This window comes from Lates calcarifer, linkage group LG19 (assembly GCF_001640805.2).
Source record: "Lates calcarifer isolate ASB-BC8 linkage group LG19, TLL_Latcal_v3, whole genome shotgun sequence".
In the NCBI taxonomy this organism is placed as follows: domain Eukaryota; kingdom Metazoa; phylum Chordata; class Actinopteri; family Centropomidae; genus Lates; species Lates calcarifer.
The window spans coordinates 19,835,262-19,860,328 of NC_066851.1; the positions used below are offsets into that span (position 1 = coordinate 19,835,262).

Here is a 25,067-nt window from a genome sequence, read left to right on the forward strand (position 1 = left end):
CCAGTCACAACATATATAATATAAAGAGGCAAAGAAGCTCCTTTCCATATAATAGTGTTTTTATACCAGTGTGATTGTGTGTCACAGTGTGTAGCGTATAATAACAGCGCTGCCATTGTTAGATTGTTGAGTTTGTTCCCAGCAGAGCCACAGTCATCGCCATCATCCTGCTCGTAAAATACAATGCTTTGAGAGAATTGTTCGCTGAATGTGCTAAACATGTTTGTTCAGTATCCATAGTGCTGTTGTGTCCAAGGGGGAAACAATGTTGAAGGACAAAGTCTCCGCCCTGATCAGATGACACTCATTTAAAACATGTCAGCCAGCTCTTCCCCCCGTGGGCCACATTTTTGGCTGCCATGTTCCCATGTCATTTCTTTCCCTCCCTGTCACATGTCATCCCTGTTTGTGTTGATTTACATCAGTCTGTGTCTGGCGGCCCTCCTGCTCAGAGACAGACAGATAACTCTAATGGTAACTAACTAATGACGGCGGGCTGTGGATTTGGCTCAAATTGAATGAACGAGGGCTGTGTGCGAGCGAGGAGCCGAGAATCCAAGCGTCCATCGCATGCCAGACGGATATAGCAGGCAGGCGGTCTGTGTACCTCCCTGGCAGATTGGAAGAGGAGGAGGAGGAGGTTTGAATGTGTGAACAGCTGGTGACTGAATAAAGAGTGGTTTGGGATGATGGAAGGAACCAGTGCAGAGAAGAAGGGATGAGAGGTCAGGGACACCAGACAGTTTTATAGTCCGAGAGATCGGTCCTGATGTGAGGCCGAAATGATAATGGCCTGCTCCGTCTTGGACTTCAGTCTTATATTCATAGGTCTTTTCTTTTAATTAGAATTTATCTTCTATTGGGCCAGTGATTAGCACCTCACTGCAGAAAGGACCCTAGTACAGATGGAAAGTCCTTTCTGATTAGGTTTCTAAGTGAAATAACAGACCTGGACTCAAGACATTCCTCTAAAAACCCGAAATGTCAAGCTGCAGTGCCTAGAGGAAAAGTCGGAAAACCTCTGAAGTCATTAGGATTCATCCTCAGGAGACCATCTGTACTAAGTTTTATCTGTTCAGTGGTTGTTGAGATATTTCAGTTTGGACCACAGTAGTGGACCATCCAACTGTCTGACTGACTGATGTTGTTACCTCTTGAGGCATGCTGATAGCATGGCTTAAAATATTAGAATTGTATGTGCAGAGTTGCCTTTAATTGTAATTCTTGGTTTTGCAGAATTATTCCATAATTATTCTGCTTGTTTTTCTTTGGTGGCAGTTTACAGGAAACCTTGTGTGTCTTATACGGTACATAATGGCTTTTGTAATCATCAGTGCAGGAATTTTAGTCTTGAAAAATGACTGGTCTATTTTTATCTTGTGAAGCCAGTGACTTTGACCACAGCAGCGGTCGCGGACGTCAGTCAGGAGTAAAACCAAATCCACACCTTTATTTCCGACTCTTGACGTTGTTCCAGTGGCTCCAACATTGACCTCTTTTTGATAGAGGTTAATCCCTCAAGCATGCACACTGAATGAGCCATCTCCAGCTGAGTGGCAGGTTTCACAGTGGGGGGGCGGGGGCAGCTGGAGGACACAGACTTCCTCTCATTTTCTCCTCCCAACCACTTCCTTCCTTCCCTCCTTCCTCACATTTCCCCTCCCCTCCCTGCTCCGCCTCTGTATTCACCCCCCAGCCAGTGCTCCTAGGAGGCTGTGAACAGGTGTTATTCCCCTGTTGGGGGCCGCTCTTGAAGGAGATGAAGTTGGCATGGAGATGACTTGGAAATCAGGTCAGCATCCCGACCTCACACACACAAACATAGCTACACACTATCTAAAAATAACGATGTCACCGACGGGGGGTTGGACAGGAAAATAAAGTAAATGTGAGCAGAAGCATTTTCTGAAGTAGAGGATGTGATGAGTGTGGTATGGACAGGAACAGATATAGAGGAAAGTAGAAGATATAGGAGGGAATGGAGGGAGTAGGAGGTGGAAGGGAAAATGAAAGAAGATGAGGATGGAAAAGGAGAAGCTGGCTGGACGGGGCCGACCATATCCCCCGTGATTGTCCCTGCCGTACCTTGTTAAGGCATCCTGCTGTGTCTCCAACCACACACCACCCTCTCTCTTTCCCCGGTCGCTGACACACTGTATTCCTGACAAACACAGTAGGGGGGACATGGGGGAAAGCAGAGGAGCAGAGGAGCAGCGGCTGCAGGAGGCAGTCCCGTATTGTTCAGGCTGAATTACACGGTCACGCCGGGTGGGCAAAGAAGAAACTCGACAAACAAGAGAGGAAGGAAGACGACACATACTGTAAGGAGGGATTAGCTCAAACAGTAGGGGAGGGGTATGAATATGAACAAAGTCAGACCTGGGTCAGACAGTATTTGCAAAAACTTCTTTCTTTTAGCCTTTTCATTATAGCAAGCTTTAGTCTGCCCAGCGGGAGGGAGGCTGCTCGAGTACCATGAGAATAAATTTAGCCAGAGAAGTGCAACCTCCCAGTGCTGCAACTGAAACAATAAGTAGCAGACTGGACTTTTTGACCTCAGGGTTTTTTTTTCCAGAAACACAGGAACTCTGGAATCATACCTGCATTTCAGCTGGAGGAACCAGCACCTAAATTTAGTCGTCGCTCCTCAGAAACTCCCTTTTCAGTTGGTATTACTTCCTGATGAACCGTGTGCCCTGGGGGTTGTCAGATTGTTTCAATGAAGTTAAGATACAAAACATAATTAATACTTTCTATTTATATTTCTGCAGGTCTCTCTTACAGCATTCATTTGAACATCAGAGCCACAGAACAAGAAACAATACAGTGATTAGGTATTGTTGTCTTTTGTAAAGAATTTGCTAAATCAGTATTTTACCTAATCAGATGCAGTAGGAAGCCGAACACCAATGCACAAAAAGGACTTTTAGTTTCTGAATGTAGCTACTGGAACTATTTGGTCAGAAAGATACAAGCTAGGTAAACAGGGAAGATGCCGGGATAGAGAGATGAGGATTCTGTGGGGATGTTAAACGAAGAACAGAGGCAAATGAAAGCAAAAGATCAGGCAGGCATCTTAATTGGATAGGCATGTACAGCTGTGGAGCAGCTCGTCCTCGAGAGGTTTTCAACAAATGTCACAGTGAATGAGGAGAGTGATGGAGGATGGGATCGATCATTTCAGTTCCCACTGATCCCCCACCACCACCACCACCTCTCCCACCATTCATGTCTTCCCTCCTCTGTCCCAGAGGACTGTAATGCTGCTTGACCAACCCCCCTGACTGACTGGCTGTCTGGCTGATCTTCATCTCCCCACTTCCCTCAGGCAGAGAGAGAGCAGCATTAGACCTCCTCACCGCTCCACCACCCCTCACTTCCTTCACTGTGCATCCCCTGCCCTTTGCATGTTCCTTCTACATGGGTGGCTGTTTTGGATATCCCGCTGCACACCAGCTAGCCTTTTAGTGCACTTTCCATTTAACAGCAGCAAAGCAGAGGTTGTCAGAAGGCTTTAATGCTCAGGAATCAGCAGTGGATCCACATGGAAGAGTGAGAGAGCAGATGGACAACTGGGCTTTGTGCTAAATGTTTGGGAATCCTGCACAACCTACAGTCAATGTTCCTTTTACATCCACATTACAACTTGTGTCTTAGTTTTGGTTATTTCTTTTAGTCATGCATTATATTTACCAAGTTTATTATCTAGATCTGGGATCATGGGCCAACATTCAAATGAGCCAGACTATCTAAGAGTCTATTTAGGAAAGTGAATGACTAAAAGTGAAATGTTGATAATATAATTTATATAATAATAATCCCTCATTGCACAGGAAAACTGCCACTGCAGGTCAAAGTCAGCAAAGAAGTTGGAAATGTGATGGATTTTTACAAAAAAGGAAAAAGAAAGTTTATTTTTCCAGCGCCGATCGAGAGTAAGAGCTGTCTGATCTGAGGTGGTGAGAGCTTGGCTGACCTTGGTTTTTAATTTTGTGCAAGGGAAAGACAGCAAGCTCCGGTCAGAGGATCTTTGAGAACCTGCCTGAAGAGTAGGAAATTAAAAATTCATGAATTAACCAAAGTTCATTTATTTATTGTTTACTACATTTTACAGGTAGACAGTGAAGTGGAAGTTGAGATCATATGGTTGATCATTTTACTGATCAGAATAAGTTTGGGTAACTGTTGTTGAAAAAGTGCATTATTGGGTAATCCAGTGGTTAGCATGTATATCATATAACCACAACCAATGCCAATAAAACAAACATGTTCCCTGATCTTAGCTATCAACATGTTACCTTTACCAATGGAAATAAAAACTGTATTTAACTATTAAAACCTAATTATGCCTTTAAGGAAACAGTAAGGATGTTTCCCAGTTTTAACCCATTAACCATAAACTGTAAATGTTTGTAGAGGAGTGTTCCTGTTCAGGTAGATGTGGATTGTTTAGTCCAGAGGCTGTTGTGAACTGAAACGTTACTTATCTGACATGGCATCATGATAAGCTGTGGCAATGGTTCATGATATCAGCAGCTCATCAGCCCACGCAGCTAATTATTTTTAATCAGTCCCATTTTCTGCCGGCTCCACTGTTAACCCTGTGGTCTGTCAGCTGTTTGCCCCTCCTGATAATGTCTCAATAAGACGCACAGGCCTTTTCTTAACAGGTACAATACTAGAAAATTCCCTCCTGGTCTGTGCTTAGTGGACAGATTGCATGACTCCGGCGTCCAATCCCATCTCCTGCGCTGTTAGCTAATGGTAATGAGGATTCAGGGGGACGGATGATGGCAACACGCTCCATGGGATGGAATTAGCGCTGAGCATTTCAACTTTCCCTGTGAGGCAGTGGCCCTTTTATCCCATCATTATTGGCAGAGACAATGGTGTGGTTAATCTTTTTAAGACAACACAGCGCAGGGCCAGGAGGGAGGGAGGAGCCGTCCAATAATCTCATCAGAGACCAGAGGACATACACTGTGATGGATCAGAGTTCCTCCCTTACATGTCGAATCATCCTCCTCTCCTGGCTCATCTCAGCGCTCTCCTCTCCTGTTACTCCTCCACCCCTGCTTTTCCCTATCACTGTGTGTGTGTGTGTGTGTGTGTGTGTAAGCATCCCTCACTGCATTAAAGGAAGGTGTAATGTGTCAAGGGAGCTGTCAGATGTACAGTGTACATGTAAGGTGAATGTGTGAAGGGAACTGACGGCGTGTCAGTGTACAAACTGCAGGCTGTGACACTGTGAAGTGGAGACAGTGATCATCAGAGGGCAAACACCTCACCAATAACTGGAATATATGATCAGAATCACTTCTACTCAGTAACTTGTCCAGTTTTCAAAAGGCAACTTACTGAGTGAAATGCACAGGATGCTCCAGACTGTTAACGCTGAACAAAACATCCGACCAGATGTCTCCATCAACAGCAGCAGTAGTAACACACTGGTTTACATCTAATGTGTATCACTGATGCTGCCATTTAAACAGACCGTGTTTCATCTGTGCAGTAAACCTATGAGTGATCAGCTGTGCATGGTGCACGGAGGAAAACCGAGTGATCAAAAGCTTTGGCAAGTGTTCACGAGCTGCGTGCACAGCTGTTGTGTTCACTATAGCTGGTTTATGAGAACACCAACATGAAGCAGGAGACATGTTGGAGCTGAATACTGAGGGGAGACATTTTTTGGAGGCATTTGATGACTAGTCATTAATTAGTCATTTTTATTTAAGTGGCATGACCCCCTGTCTCCTGCAGTGATTACACATTGGCTTTGTAATATGGTAAACTGTGAAAATGATGCACAATATATCTATTTCTGTTTTTTGTGCACTCATTAATTCTCAGTTTAAGAATTCTGTTATGATTAGAAGTGAACTCATACAATATATGATACACTGTGGGCATTTAAAGACAAATAAAGAGTTTTAAAGGTTAAATTAACCTGCAGCACATCCTCCGACAGCTTCTCTCACTCACCTTCCTTTTCTTTTCTTCCTGTGGGTTCATCTCTCAGCACCTACTGGGACAAGAACATATATAACACAGAGGAGGATTGATTCGGAGAAGGTTAACCTTGTTGTTAACACCCCATCCCTCTACCCAACTCCTCCTGTCTGCTGACGAAACGGTCAACCTTGCACCTGCTCACCACGCAGCACCACGGTTAAAGGAGTGAATAGCGGGGGCGTAAATTAATGTAGGAGTTCACCACCTTTGTTTTTGGCGAGCAGCCACGTGTTTGAGGCCAGAAATTTCCTTTGACCCTATTAACTATGAAGGAAAATGTTTAGGTTGAGCCTGTAGACTACATGCAGTGTTTTAATCCATCAGAGGACAGAAATGAAGCTGCTCTCGTAAGCCGCTCAATGGAAATTCATTGGCAGGCCGAGTGACGTTTATAGCGCTTCTATGCAGCCCAAAGGCCATTGGAAGACGTTCCACAGTCATTTCTGTATAATTAGGAATTTATCAAGGGACCCATTTTAACATCAGAAGACACCACATTGGTTGCCAGCCCTAAGGTTAGAAAACTGTGATGTACTGTAGAGAATTGCAGTGTAAAACCCAGCTATAGGCCTGAAATGTATGTGTATTGTGGAGTGTGTATGGGAGCATTGTGTGCACAGGACCCCAGGCTGTGAATGGTGATCATAATTTCATGGTGTGTTTTCAAGTGTTTGCGTCAGTGTGTGTGTTAATGTGTGTGGCTGTGTTGTATGTGTATGGGTGTAGCCACTGAATGTCAGAGGAGCTGGCGCACACACACACACACACACACACACACAGTCTCAAAGCCCCCCCTCCGTAGAAAATCCATGTCCCTGACTATTTTTAGAGCTGCACGCATCTTCCCTTTGCCATCTACCTCTCAATCAGTGATGTCTCTCTGTGTGTGCAGCAAATCGAATGTACCCCCCACTGCCAACCAATCACACACACATACACTGACACACAATTGCAATTCTATACAGTACTCGTGAGGACCCTTATTCACATAAAGCTTCACCCTTTTTTTTTTACCTGTGACCTTTTAATACAAAGCATTGTCATGAGTGCTGTCAACACAAGTCAAATGGTGCATGTCGATTAGTTGGAAGCAGCTCAGCTGAAAATTGATTTTCTCTTTTTATTAGAATAGTTTCACAAGAGAATATTAGAGAAATGTCTGAAAAAAGAAACCCTTGTGATGGTCTCAGCCCCTGAGTGGGATCACTGTCCTAATCGTCTTTATTTGGAAGTAAAACTCTAAATGACCTCGGTCTGTTGGGGTAAAACCTTTACCATTCACCTCTGTCTCTCTCTTTCTAAACTGTAGCTTTGTTTACACGCTGTCTGATCTTCTGGCTGCACATGCCCCATTCCCAGATCTCTGTACTTAACATGGTGAATACAGTGTTATAAGAGTTTAATTACCTTTAACGATCAGTGCTAGTGCGAGGCGTCCATGGTTTGTTTGGCTTTCAGGCCCTATTATGCTATCAAGAGCCAAATCAGATACGTCCAAACTTACATATAAATCATATTTTCAGTCAGGATTGTGATTCAGCTGTTGGTGTAAATGCTATTAACACTTTGGGAACTGATTTTGGAAACTCCCAGTATGACATGAATGTGACATTAATCCTCAAACAGGGTGAGTACTCAGATATCCTCACCTTAAAGAATGTCCTCACTCTCACGCTCTACACTTCTCACAAAGACAGAGGTGCAGCTGCACATGCAAACACATTAACACGCTCCAACCCCGCCCTCACATCTGCTCCATCCACTGTAACTGTAAGAGTGGTGACATCCACAGAGTGCACAAAAAGACATAATGTGCAAGAACATTTGCACCAACTCACACATAGTTACACTCATAAATGTGCTTTCTGTTGCTTGATTAGAGATTCACTGAGGCGTGACGCTGTGTTGTATTTTTTTTTTTCCAGTGTCCCTCCTCCGTTCCTGTCTGCAAATGCAGAAATAATAGCAGCATGTGTAGTAACACCAATGTGCAGAGTGGAGCTGAGAAAAGGCTGCCTAATGCGTGAAACATGTGCTGTGGGTTGGTCAGCTGCCTGGGTCCTGTGGAGAGCAAAATAGCCACAGAGAGGCCAACGTGACAGACTGGAGTAGAGATGGTGATAGAACACTGAGCTGAAATTCAGACATAGTAAAGACCTGAATGTTGTGTTTTACATGAAAGCATGGCCTGGTAACTACAGAGTGTTTTAATGTGTTTCATCTGTGTGTCTTCATGAAACAGAGGGTGCATTAGGTTTGGTGAAAGACGGGGTATTTGCAAGGTTGGTGGGTGTACTACACTAGCTAGCAAGCTAATGGCTAACATGCAAACATGCCATGACATACCATGAATCTAAACTTTGTGTACTGTGCTGTTTACATCCCCCAGAAGAGATTCTGTTCTCAGCGTTAATGAAGACTGTCCAAGCTAGCTGCTAACTGCAAGCTCACATTCATCCAAAAGATGTGTGTGCACCATCAGCTGTCTGGAAACTGTTCCTCTGTTGGGGGTGATAGCACAGCTAATTAAACTACATTAGCATCTTCCATGTTGGATGCTCTGTTTTCTCCGAGGTCAGTGCTGTGACAGCTTTGCTTTTGGTCAGTTAACCAAAAGCAGTTGCAGAGATCTACTCCACCCCCACGAAGTGAATCCATTGACTTTTAGACTTTTAGATAAGTTTGCCATAAAACTTTTAATACTGGTAAGAATAGGCTTAAAAATGTGTAGAATAGGATTTTTAAAGCTTCATTTTTCACCTTTTTAAATGGACTCTGTTGCGTAACTAGCAACATATTCGCACTTTCTCTGTATTGTACTGGTTTTTTCTTTCATTTCTATGACCAGGAGAATTTCTGAGTTATCAACATCACAAGAACATTGCCTTTATTGTAAACTATTATCAGTGTCTTCTCGTAGCAAGAAACTAAACTTAGGGTTTGTGGGGACATAACATGTGGGAACTGTGTATTTTTTTGGACTAACAAAAACAACAAGTCTCACAGGCTCAAGCCCTCTGTCGAAAAAACACTGAGTGTCCTTGAGCAAGTCACCAATTCCCTCCTAGCACTTGTAGTGTTTCTCCGTAGCTGACCCTGTGCTGTGTCCTCCCCAGAGAGGAGGTGAAAAGAGAGTTTCTGCACAGGCATCAATAATGTATCACATTTAGCCCCTGTGGACAGAATCATGACCTTTACTTGCTTTGTAAATTATGATTTGTGCAATGGAAGTCAAATATCCTGGTACTGTAATGTTTTATAGGCAGTTATGGTCGATTTCAATTAAATGCTGGGGGTGAAAAAATGAATGATTAAGTCAATTAGTTACCTTTTATGTGGTCTAACAACTTGTATACTGACCACAACAATGTAGAGAAGTGATTCTCAATCATGTAGAGTTGAGGCTCAATGGCTCACAGATTTATATTCCACCTAGTCAGCTTATTTAACTGATTACCATACCTTAAATCAGAAAATATAATTAATTAGTGAAATCAGCCGACTGTGCCATTTTGGTGGAGCATCTCTGTTTCTTTACATAAAAAGTGCAGAATGAATTAAACCCGTGAAACTAGCTGACAGAGCTTCCAGGCTAATGAATAGTGAGAATATTTTGAAATTCTTACAGTTCAAATGGAGCTTATACGACAGCCTGACAAGCAGGATGTATGATTTAGAAATCAAGCAGAAGGTTCTAGACATCAGACTTGAAGCCATGTATAAAGTTTAATTCACTTCTCTGTTAGAAATGAAGAGGACGAAATAAAGTTCTGAAGAAATGAAGTCTGAAGATAGATATGCATAGTGCAACTGTGTGAATGCCTTCCAGAAAAGTCTGTTTGAAGTGTGAGACGTTATGCACATATTTAAAAGCTTATCACATCACACCCCTTTCTGTGATAGCCGACTTTCAACCAGTCTTCCAGTGAGTCCATCCTGAACAACCATAAACACTGAAAGCAAGTTTGAGACACGTCTAGGATTCTGAGAAATAAAAATAATCAACATATACTATTAAGATAAGTCATAAATAGATATAAGTATTAAAGTTAATTAAAAACTACTCATATAAAAATGTGTTTTGCCTCATCCGTTAGACATTTCACACTAACTGATAAAGTTGAAATCCAGTAATAAACATTAAACAGACTAATTTGAATACGGCTTATAAATGCTAAATGCTAGGGTTTAATTAAAGCAGTAGTGTGACATGTTGGGAAATGCACACATTCACTTTTCGCCAAGTTAGATGAGACGACTCTCATGTGCGTATGCTAAGTATAGATCCAACACCAGCAGGTGGTTAGTTTAGCTTAGCATAAAGACTGGAAATGGGTAGAAACAGCTAGCCTAGCTCTGCCCAGAAGTAACAAAATCTGCCTATGAGCACCTCTAAAGCTCACTAATCTTGTTAACACATTATACTGTATCTCGCTTTGGCGTCCAGCACATAACACCAATGTGTCATATTTACACTTTAGTCTTCACATACATGCGTATTAACAAACTAGATGCACGGTATGTCCCAAAATGTGAACTGATGCTTTGAAGTGGAACGAAGGACAACAAATGTTTAGATGTGAAAAAAGGAAAATCCCCACCCAGAGAGGGTTTTAAATCCACTGGTGTCATGAACAACCTACAGTCCCTGTACAGCATGACACTGACAGCCAGCTTTCTGTTTCTGGAGCTTCAACAGTTTGCCTTGTTTCTATAAATGACGAGAAGGGTTACACTTTATTATTTCAGTGCACTACATTTCTAAGATTTACTCTTTCCTGATGCAAAGGGAAGCTTGTCGTTCTCCCAAGTCATTCATATATGATGGTGTTTGTCATTTGGCTGCAGGCGGTTTGACTTGGCCGGCTCCGGCTCTCTAAGCTGTCACAGACCCACGCCCAACACCCAAAATAGCCCTCGTGCATGTCTTGCCCTCAGCCCAACCATCTCCTTCACCCCCACCAGGCTGCTGCTCTAGCTTTCATTTCGGAGGCCTGACTGCATCCTCTATTACTTCCCTCTCTTCCTCCTCTCCCTCCCTTGTCGCCCCCTATCAGACACTTCATCTTTGAGTGTTTTATTGCATTGTGTCCTTGTAGAGGAGGACCTTTGGGCTCGCTCCAAACATCCAAAAAAAATATAGCTCACTTTTTTCTCCCTCCTCCTGCTCGCCGAGCTCTTGGCTCAGAAAATATGGAGCAGGGCTGTCTGTTTTTTCAATTGCTCTCCCGTCCTCTCCCTTACCTTTGAGTGTCCTCTCCCTTTTTTCATCTTCTCCTTTTGTCTTTTTCTCCTTCAGCACTGGCAGTCAGCATGTTTTTATGGAGACAGTGTTGCAAGGGTGCATGACAAGTGAAACCAACCAACTGCACTCCTCCTCCCATAGCCAAGCCTCTGTTTAGATCAGTGACAGTCTCTCACCTCTCCAGAAAGTACATTTTATTCTCAACAGTATCCCTCATGTCTTTAGTATTCCTGGTTTCTCAGAGCTTTCTGTTTTTCTGCCACGTGTCCAGAATTCTTGCACTGGCCTTCATGTTCGAATTGTTTTGGAAAATTATTGTTATTTCATGTTTCAGCCCGCTTCATTTCAGATGGAAGGAATTTGCCAGGAACAGGTGATGAGTTTCAGAATTTGAGTTTAAGTAATCACACATAAGTGGGGGAGAGCTTTTCATCATATATTTATTTATTTATTTACTCCATTAATAGATTCTAAATAAATAAAAATAAATCTCCTGTTGTAAAGCCCATGATGATGTCCTAAAGATATTAAATTTACTATTATATTTACTATCAAAAATCCCCATCAACTTCTTAAATGCTGGAAAAAGCAAATGTTTGATATTTTAACTTAAAAAATTACTAAAACTATTATTGATTAATTTTTGTAGATTGATTAACTGATTGTCGTTCCAGCTTCAAATTGGACATCATTTTTCTGTTTACTTGCAAACAAAACTTCCAAGGAAATTAAAAGAATCTCTGTTTATAAATTCACAAAAAAAACCCAGTGCATTTTCTGCTCCATATTTTATCAAGAATGTTTTATCGAACAAGTATTTTAACAGATCGTCCAGGGATGTAAATGAAAATGCCCTTTGTCAACTCCCTTGTTATTTAAGGTTTTGAAAAAACTAAATTAAAGGTGCACTGTGACGTTTTCTTGAAAAGAGAGAGTTTATGTTTACGTTCAGTGATTCTGTGTTTATCCTCGAGGTGCTGAATATATTTTCTTCCTCATAAAACATTTGCAAAGCTTGTATATATATCCGTGTTTACTTGCCTTCAGTCTTCTTCCTTGCCCTTTGTTGCTGCTGCTGTGTTTTGCGACGTCTTCCCGCCACCTGTCACTTAGTGAAATGATGTTAAAGCACTGGCAGAAATGTGTATTGCATGTTTGTGCATGTGCAAAACAGGAACCTATTCATGGAAATATTGCTCCATAGTGTTACTAGTCACACAACTCTAGAGGGTACCTTTAAAGCTGCAACTTTTTTCATCTAAAAAAAACAGCAGGAAATCATCTATCATCCCAGAGCTCAAGGTGGCATCTACAAATATATAGGTTTTTGTTCTCTGTGAATAAACCGATCAATTAATTAGTATTGGTTATAACAAAACACAAACAAACAGCAAACCAGTTGGGTGTTGTGATCACTGTTGAACATGGTTGAGCTGATCCAGAGCAGGATGTGTACTTGTCATTGTTGGTGACAGTCCTCTGCAGGGCCTAGAGGGCTTTATCCTCAGCATCCCTTTGTTGTTAACTATGTTATCCATCTTTGGAGTGAAAGGGAAGTCCCTGCTGTAAAAGGAGAGAGTTACGGTTGCAGCACAAAGGTGGCATATGTAGCCTTTCTCTATTGTTATTGGCGTCTTTGGACAATGGGTTTAAGGGCTGGAGTAACAGTGTGTAATCTGACAGGACACAGGAAGCGAGCTGTGTCTGTGTGATCTCCCGGTCGTCCCTTCCTCCACCTGCAGCATGCATCAGCTGCTGAGTTTTGTGTGTGTTTGTGTGTGCATGTCAGAGAAGCACACGGATGAAGTAATAGACTGTGTGTCAGCAGACAGAGGTAAACCTGTTAGGACTCTTTATTCCCTCCAGGGACAGTTTCATTGTGCTGTTTTAGCTCGGTGCAGCCGAATGAATAGAAATAAATGGAAAAGGTTGAAGTTTTACGGAAAGTGGTCGTGTGTCATGTGTCGCATTTAGAAAAGAGCTGAAAAAGAGCTGGTGAAAGGGGTTTTGTATCCATGACAACAAGTAAGAGCGAGAGCAGCAAATGGGAGCGGGTTGGGGTGCTTTAGACATTTGAGTCCTAGACCTGAGAATGTGAGAGATCCACGGGATCAGAGAGGTATCTTGTCACTGAGGGCACATTCAATCATGCTCCCCCTCTCTGAAATCTAACACACACTGTAATCTGACCAGCTGCCCACTAGGTAAGTTAAATGAGAGATTTACTGTTCCCACGGAGATGGATGCAGGTCATGTAAGACCACGAGGCTGTGTTGAAGAAGGTGAGAGGGCTGAGGAGGGACAGCTGCAGTCCTGCTGTGGAATTCGGATACTGTGACTCCGAGTCCAGCTTCGTGACTACCCATGATTCCTCTTTGCGGAGGTATTAATAAACCTGGCTGGGTTCTCACTGCGAGCTCTCATCATGAGTTACACGTCGTCAGTAGCAGGAGCACGCACTTCACTGCCAGGCTTCACCTTTCCATCTGGTTGTGTGTATCTGCATGTTTATGTGTGTATCTCCCACTGATGAGACATCCAATGCCCATGTCCTCTGACTGATATTGTGAAGTCATATATTACTTTATTGATCAGTCTGTTGCTTTGACCCCTCACCCTTCCTCCAGAGTCAAATACAGCTGTGTGTCCCTTAAGCTCGTAGTGATTTTGGGGTCGATTGCTCCGGCTAAAGGCTGAACACGCTGCATCTTTTTGTTGAAGCCATTGACAGTAAATAATAGTGGATGTGGTGAACGTGACACCAACCACTGGTTTCTAACTGGTTGTTTTGAAGCCAGCCGGCTGTATTTATGGCAGATTTTTTTTTTTGGCAGAATGAAGCCAAGGGCAGAGGCACAGCTGAGGGAGTGAATCCAGCACAGCACAGAGCTGCTTCTAATGATTATTTTCATTATCTGTTAATTTGTCAGAAAATAGTCAAAAATGCAGATCACAGTTTCACAGAGTCCACTTTAAATAATTTGTTTTGTCCGACCAAACAGCCCAGTATCCCCTAGGTATTACGTCCATGTTGCAGCTTCTGTACATCACAAGGTAAGAAAGGGTGTGGTGGTGGATAAGGAGCAGCACGTCTGGCTTTCTTGCAGAGTTGACCTGCAGTTGAATTTTCCTTTTGTATTATCTGGATTTTAACCATATTTTATTCACCATAACCACAGTCACTGGCCTAATCTTAAAGAATAACTCAGGTATTTTTGCACAGATCATTGCAGCAGTATTCCAGCAACTCAAGTAAAACGACTTTGGACTCTGGTACCGATGTAGAGCGATGTTTCTGGTTAAACTAAGAGCATCTTATCTTCCTTAATAAAAAGCTCTATCTTTGTAGGAATCCTATCCATAATGTTGACAGACACTTAACAATCTGAGCCTGTCAGTGGTGAAAACAAGCACTTTAGTGAACATACTGTGAGGTGGACAGTTGTCCATTGCATCACATTACAGCAGCTATGCTTCCCAAAAACATGGGAAAATAAGGCCCAGTTATCCTTTAACTGTACCATACTGATATTATATTGAAAGCAGGAATACAGAAAATGTTGGCATTGGAAGTAAAAACAAAAATGTCAGTGAATCAGAACTATTTTCCTGCCTTGTCATGTCGATGGGGTTGGACCATCAGTTCCAAACCCAAAGATACTTAATTTACAAGAAAATGATAATGATGATGATTAATCAGTTGAACAAATTGTTCACCTAATCATTTCAGTACTGTCTAAATGCAGTCTTTTATTTTTGTTAAAGTGCTCTATTTTCTTTGTGCTTCATTATTTTTAAAGAAATATATCTACAGTGACATATTACTTGTCATAAAAATATATCACTTGGTATTTTTGTTGAAAAGTTGGCTTGACTTTGGTTTAGTAACTTTTTGAAAGCACAAACCTACAGGGAGTGGTTTAACTGAAAAATTAGTCTATGAACATTAAAATATTAAATAATCTGCAGATTAATCACTCCAATTTGTAAACATTACAATTATATAATTAAAATGTTAAAAGGAATTTAAATGAACTCTGTGCCTGCTGTTTTCTTTTTGGATCATACCAACTGAAGCCATGAAATCAATTTTATGGAGTTAAATTAATTAAGTTAATGTCACTAATGACTAATGAATATTATCATATAAGTCCCATCAGTCGCCTGATCTGACAGAAAAAAACAATACAGAAATGATTGTGAATTGATGCATTTCCTCAAACTCTAGGTACATAGACAGAACATAGATCAATCTCCCTGTTAAAAACAAAACAAAAAAAAAAAAAAAAACTGCATCTAAAATTGCTTCCAGTGTGATCGCACCCTTCATGAGCTGCTCAGGGACACTCCAGCAGGGACGATGCTTGCCAAAATGAGGGCTTGAATTTGGGTCCTCTGGATGAATGACTGTCTCTTTCTGTACAAGGCCATCCCGTCGCCTCAGTGTGATTGAACATAACAAGGGACACTTACATGGCATCTTGTGTATTGGTAGATTTGGGAAACATGGTGCTCTCTCTCTCTCTTTTTCTGGATTGAGTGTCCAAACTGAGACTCACTTTGGCAGACATGTATTATTCAAACAGCATCTGGCACCGCTGCGCTAACTCTCATGCTTTTCCCTTGAACAACTTGCAATCATAGCTATTGCATCTAGCTCCAGCTTGGCCAGCGAATTTGCAAGTCGCCAAGTGGAGAGTTTTGTGTGATCGCGTGCCTCATTTCTGTTTGGTTTATGTAATATTGATGTCCAACGTCAGCGGCTCGGACGCCATTTCAAGGCGGATTTTACTTCTTGTTTATAAAACTTTTAGCTCTTTGTTAGCTGGTCAAGTATGCTTTGATTTGTTTGCCTCACTGGATGAAAAGAAGTAAAGTGGAGAGAGAGGAGACGTGGATGAGGGGGAGGAGGGGTATATAGGTCTTGTGGGAGTGGAATATTAAATCTGATGTGAGTTTGTCATCAGATTGGCAAGAAATCATTGACAAATGTGTTTACTGGCTTTTTTCTGTGATTGCTGGGGTAAAGCAATAATCAGGACTATAATGAGCGAGGCCCATAATCCCTACACTTGGTGACAGAAACCAGGCCTGCTTAATTAAGGCACTGATTTCCCATGAGGCACTGGGGCCCCTTTTTTTTCTCCTTGTCCTCTTTATTGGCTTGACTTTATTTGGGATTTTGAGTGGAGGCGTTCCTGTGGTCTGGAGGGGCTGAAATGGCGCAGGCTGTTTTTTGATCATGCTTAGTATTGTTTCATGTTTTACTTTTCTATAATTCATTTCCAGGCCTCTTCTGTTCGGGTTGATTTACTTCCAACAAGATGCAGATTATGTTTTCTACTAAAACTTTTTAGGAACAGAACTCCTTGTAATCCTGCCACCATCAAAGCCTCCACACTGCAGTGAAGCGGAAGTAATGTGTGCTGTTTAAAAACCATGCCTCAGTCCCTCCACACGTGCTCCAGCAGTGTTTAAATGCAGTCTTGCGTGAGGGTGAAAAGCGACTGAAAAGCACTCAGTAGATTAAGGGAAGAGATGGAGGCAGAGGAAACTTTCAAGAGAATTCGGAAAGGTTGTGTTCAGTTCAAACCAGAAAGCCCAGGGCCAGGGTCGGTGGCGGCAGGTGTTTTATACAGAAGACCAGGGAGAGAGAAAAGAAAGGTCGTATTTAATTGCAGCACTTTTAGCTGCTGCTCCCGCTCTAGCCTGGAGTACCTGAGCCCTCTGAGTTTTTGTGAAAATCTTCCGACTTTGCAGAGTAAAAGCAGAGCGATTTGAGGGTTCAGTCTGCACCGACAGATGAGACAAAAGTGGAAGTGGAGATTGGATATCGCACGTATCACATATCACTTCCTCTGATGTGTTACACCACCACGGTGGTTTCACACTTGGAGCGGTTATATTATTTAGTGTTTGTGGAATGAGAGCCAGAGAGAAGACCAAGACAGTAAATCTGCTGTCGAAGAAGAGGCATGGGGAAGTGGAGAGGAGGTGGGCAGCTAAAGCAAATTTCAGCCGCAGTGTGGTTTTTGGCCACAGAACAGAGGGAGAAAGACACTCTGCATCTGCCTCTCCATCTCTCTCTTTCTCTCTGGCTCCCTGCACCACCTCCACTTTCATGTCTCGCTCCCTTCACTGTTTTCATCACTTCTTTTCCCTCCTCCGTCTGATCTGGGCTCGGGGAAGGCAGAGGCCGCCGGCTGCAGGCAGCCCAGTGCAGCGGAGGTGTGAACCCTCTAATCGCCCGTCGTTACCCAGTGGCACTTCCCACACTAATACTCTAAGCTATGTCTAGCATGTTAGCATCAATAAATCATTATCACGTTCATTTTGACACATTAGCGTAATTCAGTTTAACAGATGAGAACACTTGTGAGAAGACTTCATTGTACTTGCTTCTTACTTTGCTGCAGGTTGGATTTTGTGGGATTTTTCTGTCATTTACTCTCACAGCACAAAGGGAGAGAAGAGTATGGTTTTAACTTTATGTTAGATTATCACCTCGAATTTCACATTTTTTTACTGGCTCATATTAATGTTATCCTTCAAAGCAAAGAGAGGAAGAACAGAGAAGAGATGCAACGTCCTCTCTGCAACAATTAATGGGACTTATGCTTTGAAAACTTAAATCCAAAAAGGAACAGTTGGACATTCTGGGAAAAATGCTTATTGACTTGCCGGCCAAGAGTCTGTGTGTTAAGTACAGAGCTGAAGGCGGGAGATAATATGGTTTGCACAGCTTAGTGTAAAGCCTGGAAGCATGGGGGAAACAGCTAGCCTGGCTCTGTCCAAAGTTCAGTAGTTACAGCAGATAACTCTCCATAAAACCACATAAAAAATGCAAGTTTTACATTTCTGCTTGTGTGTGAATCAAATAAACAAAATACAAGTTAATTAGTGAACTTTGCTGGTGCTGGTTGGTATATTTTGAACTTTGGACAGACTTAGAGAGAGTCTGTCCAAAGAGACTGGCAGAACTTTCTAGCTTCTGCCAGTCTCTATGCTAAGCTAACAGCCTCCTGGCTTCAGAGCGGTATCGATTTTAACACCTAACTCTGCAAGAAAGCAAATACGTGTATTTCTCAATGTCAAACTATTACTTTGAAGATATTTTCACAGTGAAATGATCTGCAAGCACCTGGCAGCACATGCATGTTTACTATCTTATGGCATCAAAAGTGCAACAGACTGCAGCTACTAATTCCTGCTGTCCCTTCTTTCTAGACTGTTGTGACTATAACATGTTATCACGTGGAGCTATAAAGTCACCATGAAATCAACACTTTGAGTTCCTACAAAAACTGTCACTTCCTGAAAGAAGTAAATATTTAAACCGGCTCGGGTGTGATCATTAAATTGAATCAAGCCGTCTCTATCACATGAAACAACAGTCTCTTCTTCTCCTTAGCTGATGGTTTATGGGTTTATTGTTTAGAATGATCATTTATGTGCCACCACAGCATCCAGTTTTTTAGCAGGATTTACATCATGTAAGTCAATAATTCTATTTGCTTTCATGCTTCGTTAGTACCTATAATAGATGTTTATAATCCAGTGTGTATAGTGTTATATAATATACTGCAGTTACTCTTTTATGCTTGGTATCTTTCTCTGACATTTCAGTTTCCCTGTATGCTATCAATAAAGTTTTATCATCATATCTGATGATATAAGAGAAGTAAAGATGCCATTTCATGCTGTCCTTACATGATAAATTACCTCTTTCTCCACCTACTGTAATGCTTCTGTTCGTCATCTCTGCTGAAGCAATGTCCCAATGTGTTACTAATTCAGCTAAAACAACAGATTAGAGAAGGCTCATGACAAATTAATGCTGTGTGTTGCTCCTCCTCCATCTCTTTGGCCCCACACAGAGGCTTTATTCATGTTTTACCCCCGGCCCCCTGGCCCCTGAAAGCGAGCGTTACACCCCTGACAGATCCAATATCACAGCAGCTCAGACACAGCAGTAAAAAGAATGTTTCATCAAGACACCGTAAATAAAAAGAGTTCAGTGGAGACATGTGAGCATGCATGCGTATGCCTGTGAGTCAGTGTGTATATATATATATATGTGAGCAATGTCACATCCTCTGTGTCTTTTCTGTCAACACACAACAGTGAAACCATTCATATTACGCCACTGCACCGACAGCAGGACAGTCCCTGTAAACACCACGCTCTGATTTGTGTTTGTGTGCACACCAGGTGTTTGATTGTATCCCTATCACCCTACACACACACACACACACACACACACACACACACACACACACTCTCCCTCTCCCTTCGTTCAGAGTGGCTCTTTGCAGCTTCCACAGTGGCTCACGCCAGATGTTGGGATAGGTGGATGAATTATTGATGATTGTCACAGACAAATGCAAATGTTGCTTAATGTTTCTCATGCACTGCTCCATGTGTGTGGTTGTGAGTGTGTGTTTGTGGATACGTCCATGTCATAAGTGAAAGTGTGTGTCTCTGTGTGTATGGACAGCACTTTTTGGCAGTTGTCTGTGTGCCAGGGCTGTAATTATTGTCCGAGATGAATCAGAAAAAGGGGTCAACTTTGTAAAATATGACCGTACTTAACAAATAACAGTATATAACCTGCTGCTGTGTGTGTAAGGATGTGGTAGAAGTCCTGTCTGCTCCCTTCATGTCACAGTTAGTATTACAGTATCATCCTTTTCTTTATGAATGAAACTTTAGCTATGGCTGTCTTTATGTCGTGTGGGAATATTCACTACAATGACATAAAGGCTCAAAGCAATGACTTTGAAGTGTCCATACAGTCACACTCATTGGACACAGCTGGTACAGTTTCTCTGGACTGCACAGCATTTTCATTTTAACACGCATGTACTCAAATGCAAAGCAAATCAAATTTCTCTGTGTCAGATTTAAATAAAATAAGCGTTTGTGTCAAGTTGTTAAAATCACGGAAACACTGAGCTCCACTAGCACTCTGTACTGTATATCATTGGGAACTAATTGCATGTACACCAGTGTAAAATGTTGGTGACAAGTTAATTTATGTTGTCAAGCTCCAGAGAAATATAACACAAAGGTGTAATATTCTTTGGTAAACTGTGCAGCTGCTCGAATGTTTCCATGATACAAACATGGCTGTTGAGTATTACATGATTGTTTTTATTGACTTCCATCAGTCCCTTGTCAAATTAGAGCCGCCTAACCAAACTCTGGCAGAGAATCAAATCTAATTGGACTTTAATGACATCAGATTTTTCCAAAATGTTGATCTGCTCTAAGATATTGTTTCTAAATTATGTTAGATTACCAAGCAGTCAAAGCAGGCAACTGCCCCCGGGTCCTCCAAGGGACTCAGAAGCTCCAGGTTTATTCGGTGTGTCAACTAGTTTGTGCTAATTTTATTGAAAATCTGTTTGGAAATTTACAGCATACGACCAAAATACAATATTAATTGACATGATAAGAGCCTTGAGGTGAGTTCTGCTTTATTACACGATCTAAAGCCCCATCTTAAAACTGCTTTAATCAATATTTTCATATTAACAATGGATGAAGTTATTAGGTATAATGTGAAACTCAAAGAGAATTATTACCCAACTCTGCTCTATGGAGCATTTTAGTGTTTTTAAGTTTAATGTTTTGGTTCAGTCCAAACAGCAGACACAGACATCGTAGAGAATCAGATATTTCCCTGAGAAGGTGATAGAGCCCAAATCAGAGCTGAAAGGAGAATCTAGAGACACAAATCCAACTGAATGCTAACACTGCCTCATGTCAGTTATAAGGTGATAATATATCAGTGTTGTATTTAGTTTGTTGTGCTTCCCTAAAGTGGCCTAAAATTTTTCCATACGCCTGAATTAATGTGCTTCATCAAATCACTACACATTAAGTCTGACATCAGGGTGTATTCTTTCATTAAAAAACTGTATATACTGCACAGAAAGGGGGAAGGAGCAGGGGTCCAGCAGCTCATTTTTTCCCCCTGTAGGCCATGTTAGCAGGTTAATCAGCCATGCAGTTAAGTGTATGACTGCATTTTGCATGTGAACATGGTCATACAGTAATCATGTGAGGCTGCATTTGCGGCTTCTCTGTGCCTACATGCATGTCAGGCAAGACCGCAATTCCCTGCTACAGCCAGACATTGTGTGTGTGTGTGTGTGTGTGTGTTTTGCCAGATCCCACTTGTCCATTAGACTCCGGTGTTTCCTCTTCTCATTCCTGATGAAAAGCGAGGTAGTTTTCCAGGCGGCGGCACTGCAGACATCTCGCCTTGCAATCTGAGGAAAGCCCTGCCGGTGGGATGTGAAGAGAGAGAAAAAGAGATGGATTGTTCTGCTGTGTGTAGTGCACCAACAGGATCTTAGATAGTAGTCTCCCCCCTCGGCAGGGCAGGATTCACAGCCAATAGATATATATACAGCCAGAGAAAGGGATTTAGCTTTGCATTACAGCAGCAATAGGAATACATTTTAATTCCTCTGGAGATGCTCGGATTAATACATTTATATACATGGTACGCGCAGCATGAGTGTCTGTGTATAAATATCTGTTTGTGTGGGTGTCTGAGAGACTGAATTTGTGCTTTTGTGGATGTGTGTGTGTGCGGAAGTGTGTGTCAGTGTCTCTGACTGACACAAGCCGCGCTATATGTCACGGTGCTAGAAGTACATCAGCAGGATGTCAGGGAACGAGCTGCTTTTTGACTCGATACATGATACATGAGCAGCTATCCATAATGAATGCTGCTGTGCCACTTATCTTATTAGCCTGAACCCCTGCTTTCCAAACGCTCTCAAATAACATGCGTAAAAATTGTATTTTTGCTCGGATGAAGAGGGAAAGCGTCTTCCTGTGAGATGTCAGACTCATAATAAAGTATGTCATCCCTATTTCAGGGCTAGCTGCGCCGCTGTCGACTATTGTTGACTTGTCTGCCTCTTGCAGGGGAATGCTTTCTGAGGCCTAAGAGAGCGGATGCAGCGAGTGTCATGACTCGTCTCCAGCGTTGTCGGTTTGTTTCCACTCTCCAGCATCAGGCGGCGTGATCCGCATGATGTGCAGGTTGTGTGATGAGGCGTTTGCATGAGTCCAATTGAATTCAAGCACAGCTATTCCTCGAGGAGTTCCCGCTGTGATATGGCAAGGCGCAGAGACATCTGGGTACCTACTGACCACTTAACTGCATGGCACTCGTCAATAACTCTTTAAAAAGATCAATTAGGGCGATCAGTGGCGAGAACGCCGCTGGGGCTGAGGTGCCATATTGAGCTGTTTCTGTGTGATGATGTCAGACGCAGCTCTTTTTCAAGGAAAGAGCCTCACCCCTCCAGACATTTGACTTCATTAAAGGGGTGTTCTCCTCAAACCGGAGCAATAAACTCAGCAATAAGCTGCTTCTTTCTTATCTGCCTGGTCTGTGCCTGCAGAGGCGGGGGGAGTCCTCGCAGTGTCCAGCCAGCCGTCTCATTGAAAGTGTTCTGACTGAAACATCGAGCCATAAAAATCGATTTAGATAGCGACAATTTCTTTCATTTATCGTTCGCTCACCTTTTTGCCCTTGTGAAATGTCCGTTTACACATTTTACAACCTGATTGATTACATGCTGCTGTTTTCAGTTCATCGTGTTCTTTTATCCGCCATGCTATGGAGTACTTCTCACCCTCCGTTCCACTTGTATCAGACGCCGTGATAAATGTGGTTGTCATGACACCCGTGGCAGCCAGCGAGCTCACTGGAACCCGTCAGTGTGTCAAGTCCAGCCGCTGACGGACAGGCCGGTCCACGGCAAGCTGACCTTTCACCTCCTAACCTTTCGTCCATGCTGATTATTAATCCTACTTACAGTGCACTTCCTGAGTCCCTCCATTGCAAATTAACCTTTCTCTTCTTCTCTTCCCCTTCTCTGTCCTTCTCTGTCCCTTTCCTTTCACGCCCCTTCCTTTTTTTCCTCCCCTTTTATTCTCCCTCTTGCAGCAAACTTATTCACGTGAAAATTATTGACGATGAAGAGTATGAGAAAAACAAGAACTTCTTCCTGGAGCTGGCCGAGCCTCGCATGGTAGACATGAGTCTGCAGAAAGGTGTAGTACCAAACCTATTTCTTTGTCTTTTATCGCTTTCTTTCTCTCTGTCTCTCGCTCTCACACTTTGTCAGTGTCTTTTCTTTCACTGTTTGTGGCCTCCATCCTCTCCCCAGGCATCTTTGTCTCTTCTCTGTCCACTTCCTTTACCTGAACTTTCACTCTGGTGCCCTAATGGGTGCCCTTTTCACCCTCTATTTTTACACCGCTGTGCACCTGAGAACCCTCTGTCTCAATGCCTTGCTTTCATATTACATCTAAAACTCCTGCAAAATCATTCCCATCATCATGACAGTCTCCCCAGACGGCGCCGTCATCTGCATAAAAAGAGAACAGGGAGTCTAGGAGCTGCTATAATTTACAATCTCCACGGAGCAGGTAGCCATTATTATGTAAAGACACGTGTTACCTAAATGCAGAGTCTAGTAGCTATTTTTAAATATACACTTGTGTGAAAAATGCAACCAAATTGCAAAATGAGATTATTGATTTGTGTTTTGTAGATGGTATATTTCTCAGAACTGTTTGAATGTATCGTTTGTATAAAAGTCAAACTTCAGGAGCCTAAACAACTTCTTTTTTCTGATAGTATCTGATGTGCAGCTCATATTGAGGTCATGTATTCTTTGGCAGGGGCCATGTTACTCACTGCAAGATTGTATTCCTCTGCACAACAAGCTTGTCTTTAGGCTTTTTTTGCAGCAAGGTGAATATAAAAAATAGAAGTAGGATGTAGAAGAATTCAAATCAAAGCAAGTTTTCATCATAAGTTTTGTTTGTGGTCTTGTTCCCAGCTCGTCGTTGGTAATGTCTGCTGAAAGAAGCCAACAGGCATTTTCTTAAGATTCGTGCACGGTTATCTAATGCAGTGTTATCTAACCACTGCTCAGGGCCAGGGGACGGGAGAGGCTCACAAGCTGGTGCGGAGGGTGCAGAATCTAACACTTGGCTGTTGCCTCCAAACACTACAGCTCATTATGTTTACGTTATTGGGTCTGGCAGCGCTGTCTGAGCGGTGCCGGCTCCCTGTGTTCTCAGAGTTACTATGCAGATCTTTATGAGTGACAGCTGCATCACTCCAAACACTCCTCCGCTGCTCTCTGATGCTTCTTGTGTTTTTTTTTATTCCTGCTCTGTGTTGGCGCAGGTTTTACCCACACACATGCTGATAAACACACACCCAAGCTGCCTGTCACACATCTCATTTGGCTGCTTATAATGTCACTGAACCATGAATTTAAGACATTTGCTGTTGTACTCTCCAAATATAATCCGAGCTAAATGCCTGAAATGTAAAATCTAATGTCAACAAATGCAGATGTACTTATACTTATAAATAAATTCACAAATATATGATCTGTATTAATATACTGTTAGCATCCTCATTAAGTATTGTGCGTTCACACCCTAGTAACTAACTGCAGCCTTAATACTAACGTGAGCTAAACCTAAATTTAATTCTGATCTTAACCCGAGTCTCTATTTAAACAGACTCTTGCTATTGCTGCATAGCTAACATTAGCATTAACAGCTGTTTATTTACCAGTCTAGAAGAAATGTTGGGAGTTCAGCATCAAACTTTATTCCTTTACTCACCAAGAGCTGTCTCCAGTAGTGGAAAGCAACAGCAGTGTTTTGCTTCTAGTTCTATCACTTCTTTTTCTTCTTCTCAAATTTGTGCTAATCAGCTAGCCTAGTCTATCTCATCATTTTCCAGTAGCGACTCACT

At 42.3% G+C, this 25,067-nt stretch overlaps 1 protein-coding gene across 4 annotated transcripts in view; it reads left to right on the forward strand.

The window, feature by feature from the left end:
• Positions 1–25,067, forward strand: part of slc8a3 (solute carrier family 8 member 3) — a 109,304-nt gene that overhangs the window by 48,315 nt on the left and 35,922 nt on the right. For 3 of the 4 annotated variants that reach the window (XM_051078144.1, XM_018681669.2, XM_051078143.1), the window contains exon 3: positions 23,232–23,338. The exons of the other annotated variant lie outside the window; for it this stretch is intronic. In XM_051078144.1, the coding sequence (XP_050934101.1) occupies positions 23,232–23,338 (107 nt within the window). The remainder of the gene's footprint in view (positions 1–23,231; positions 23,339–25,067) is intronic. 4 annotated transcript variants of the gene reach the window in all.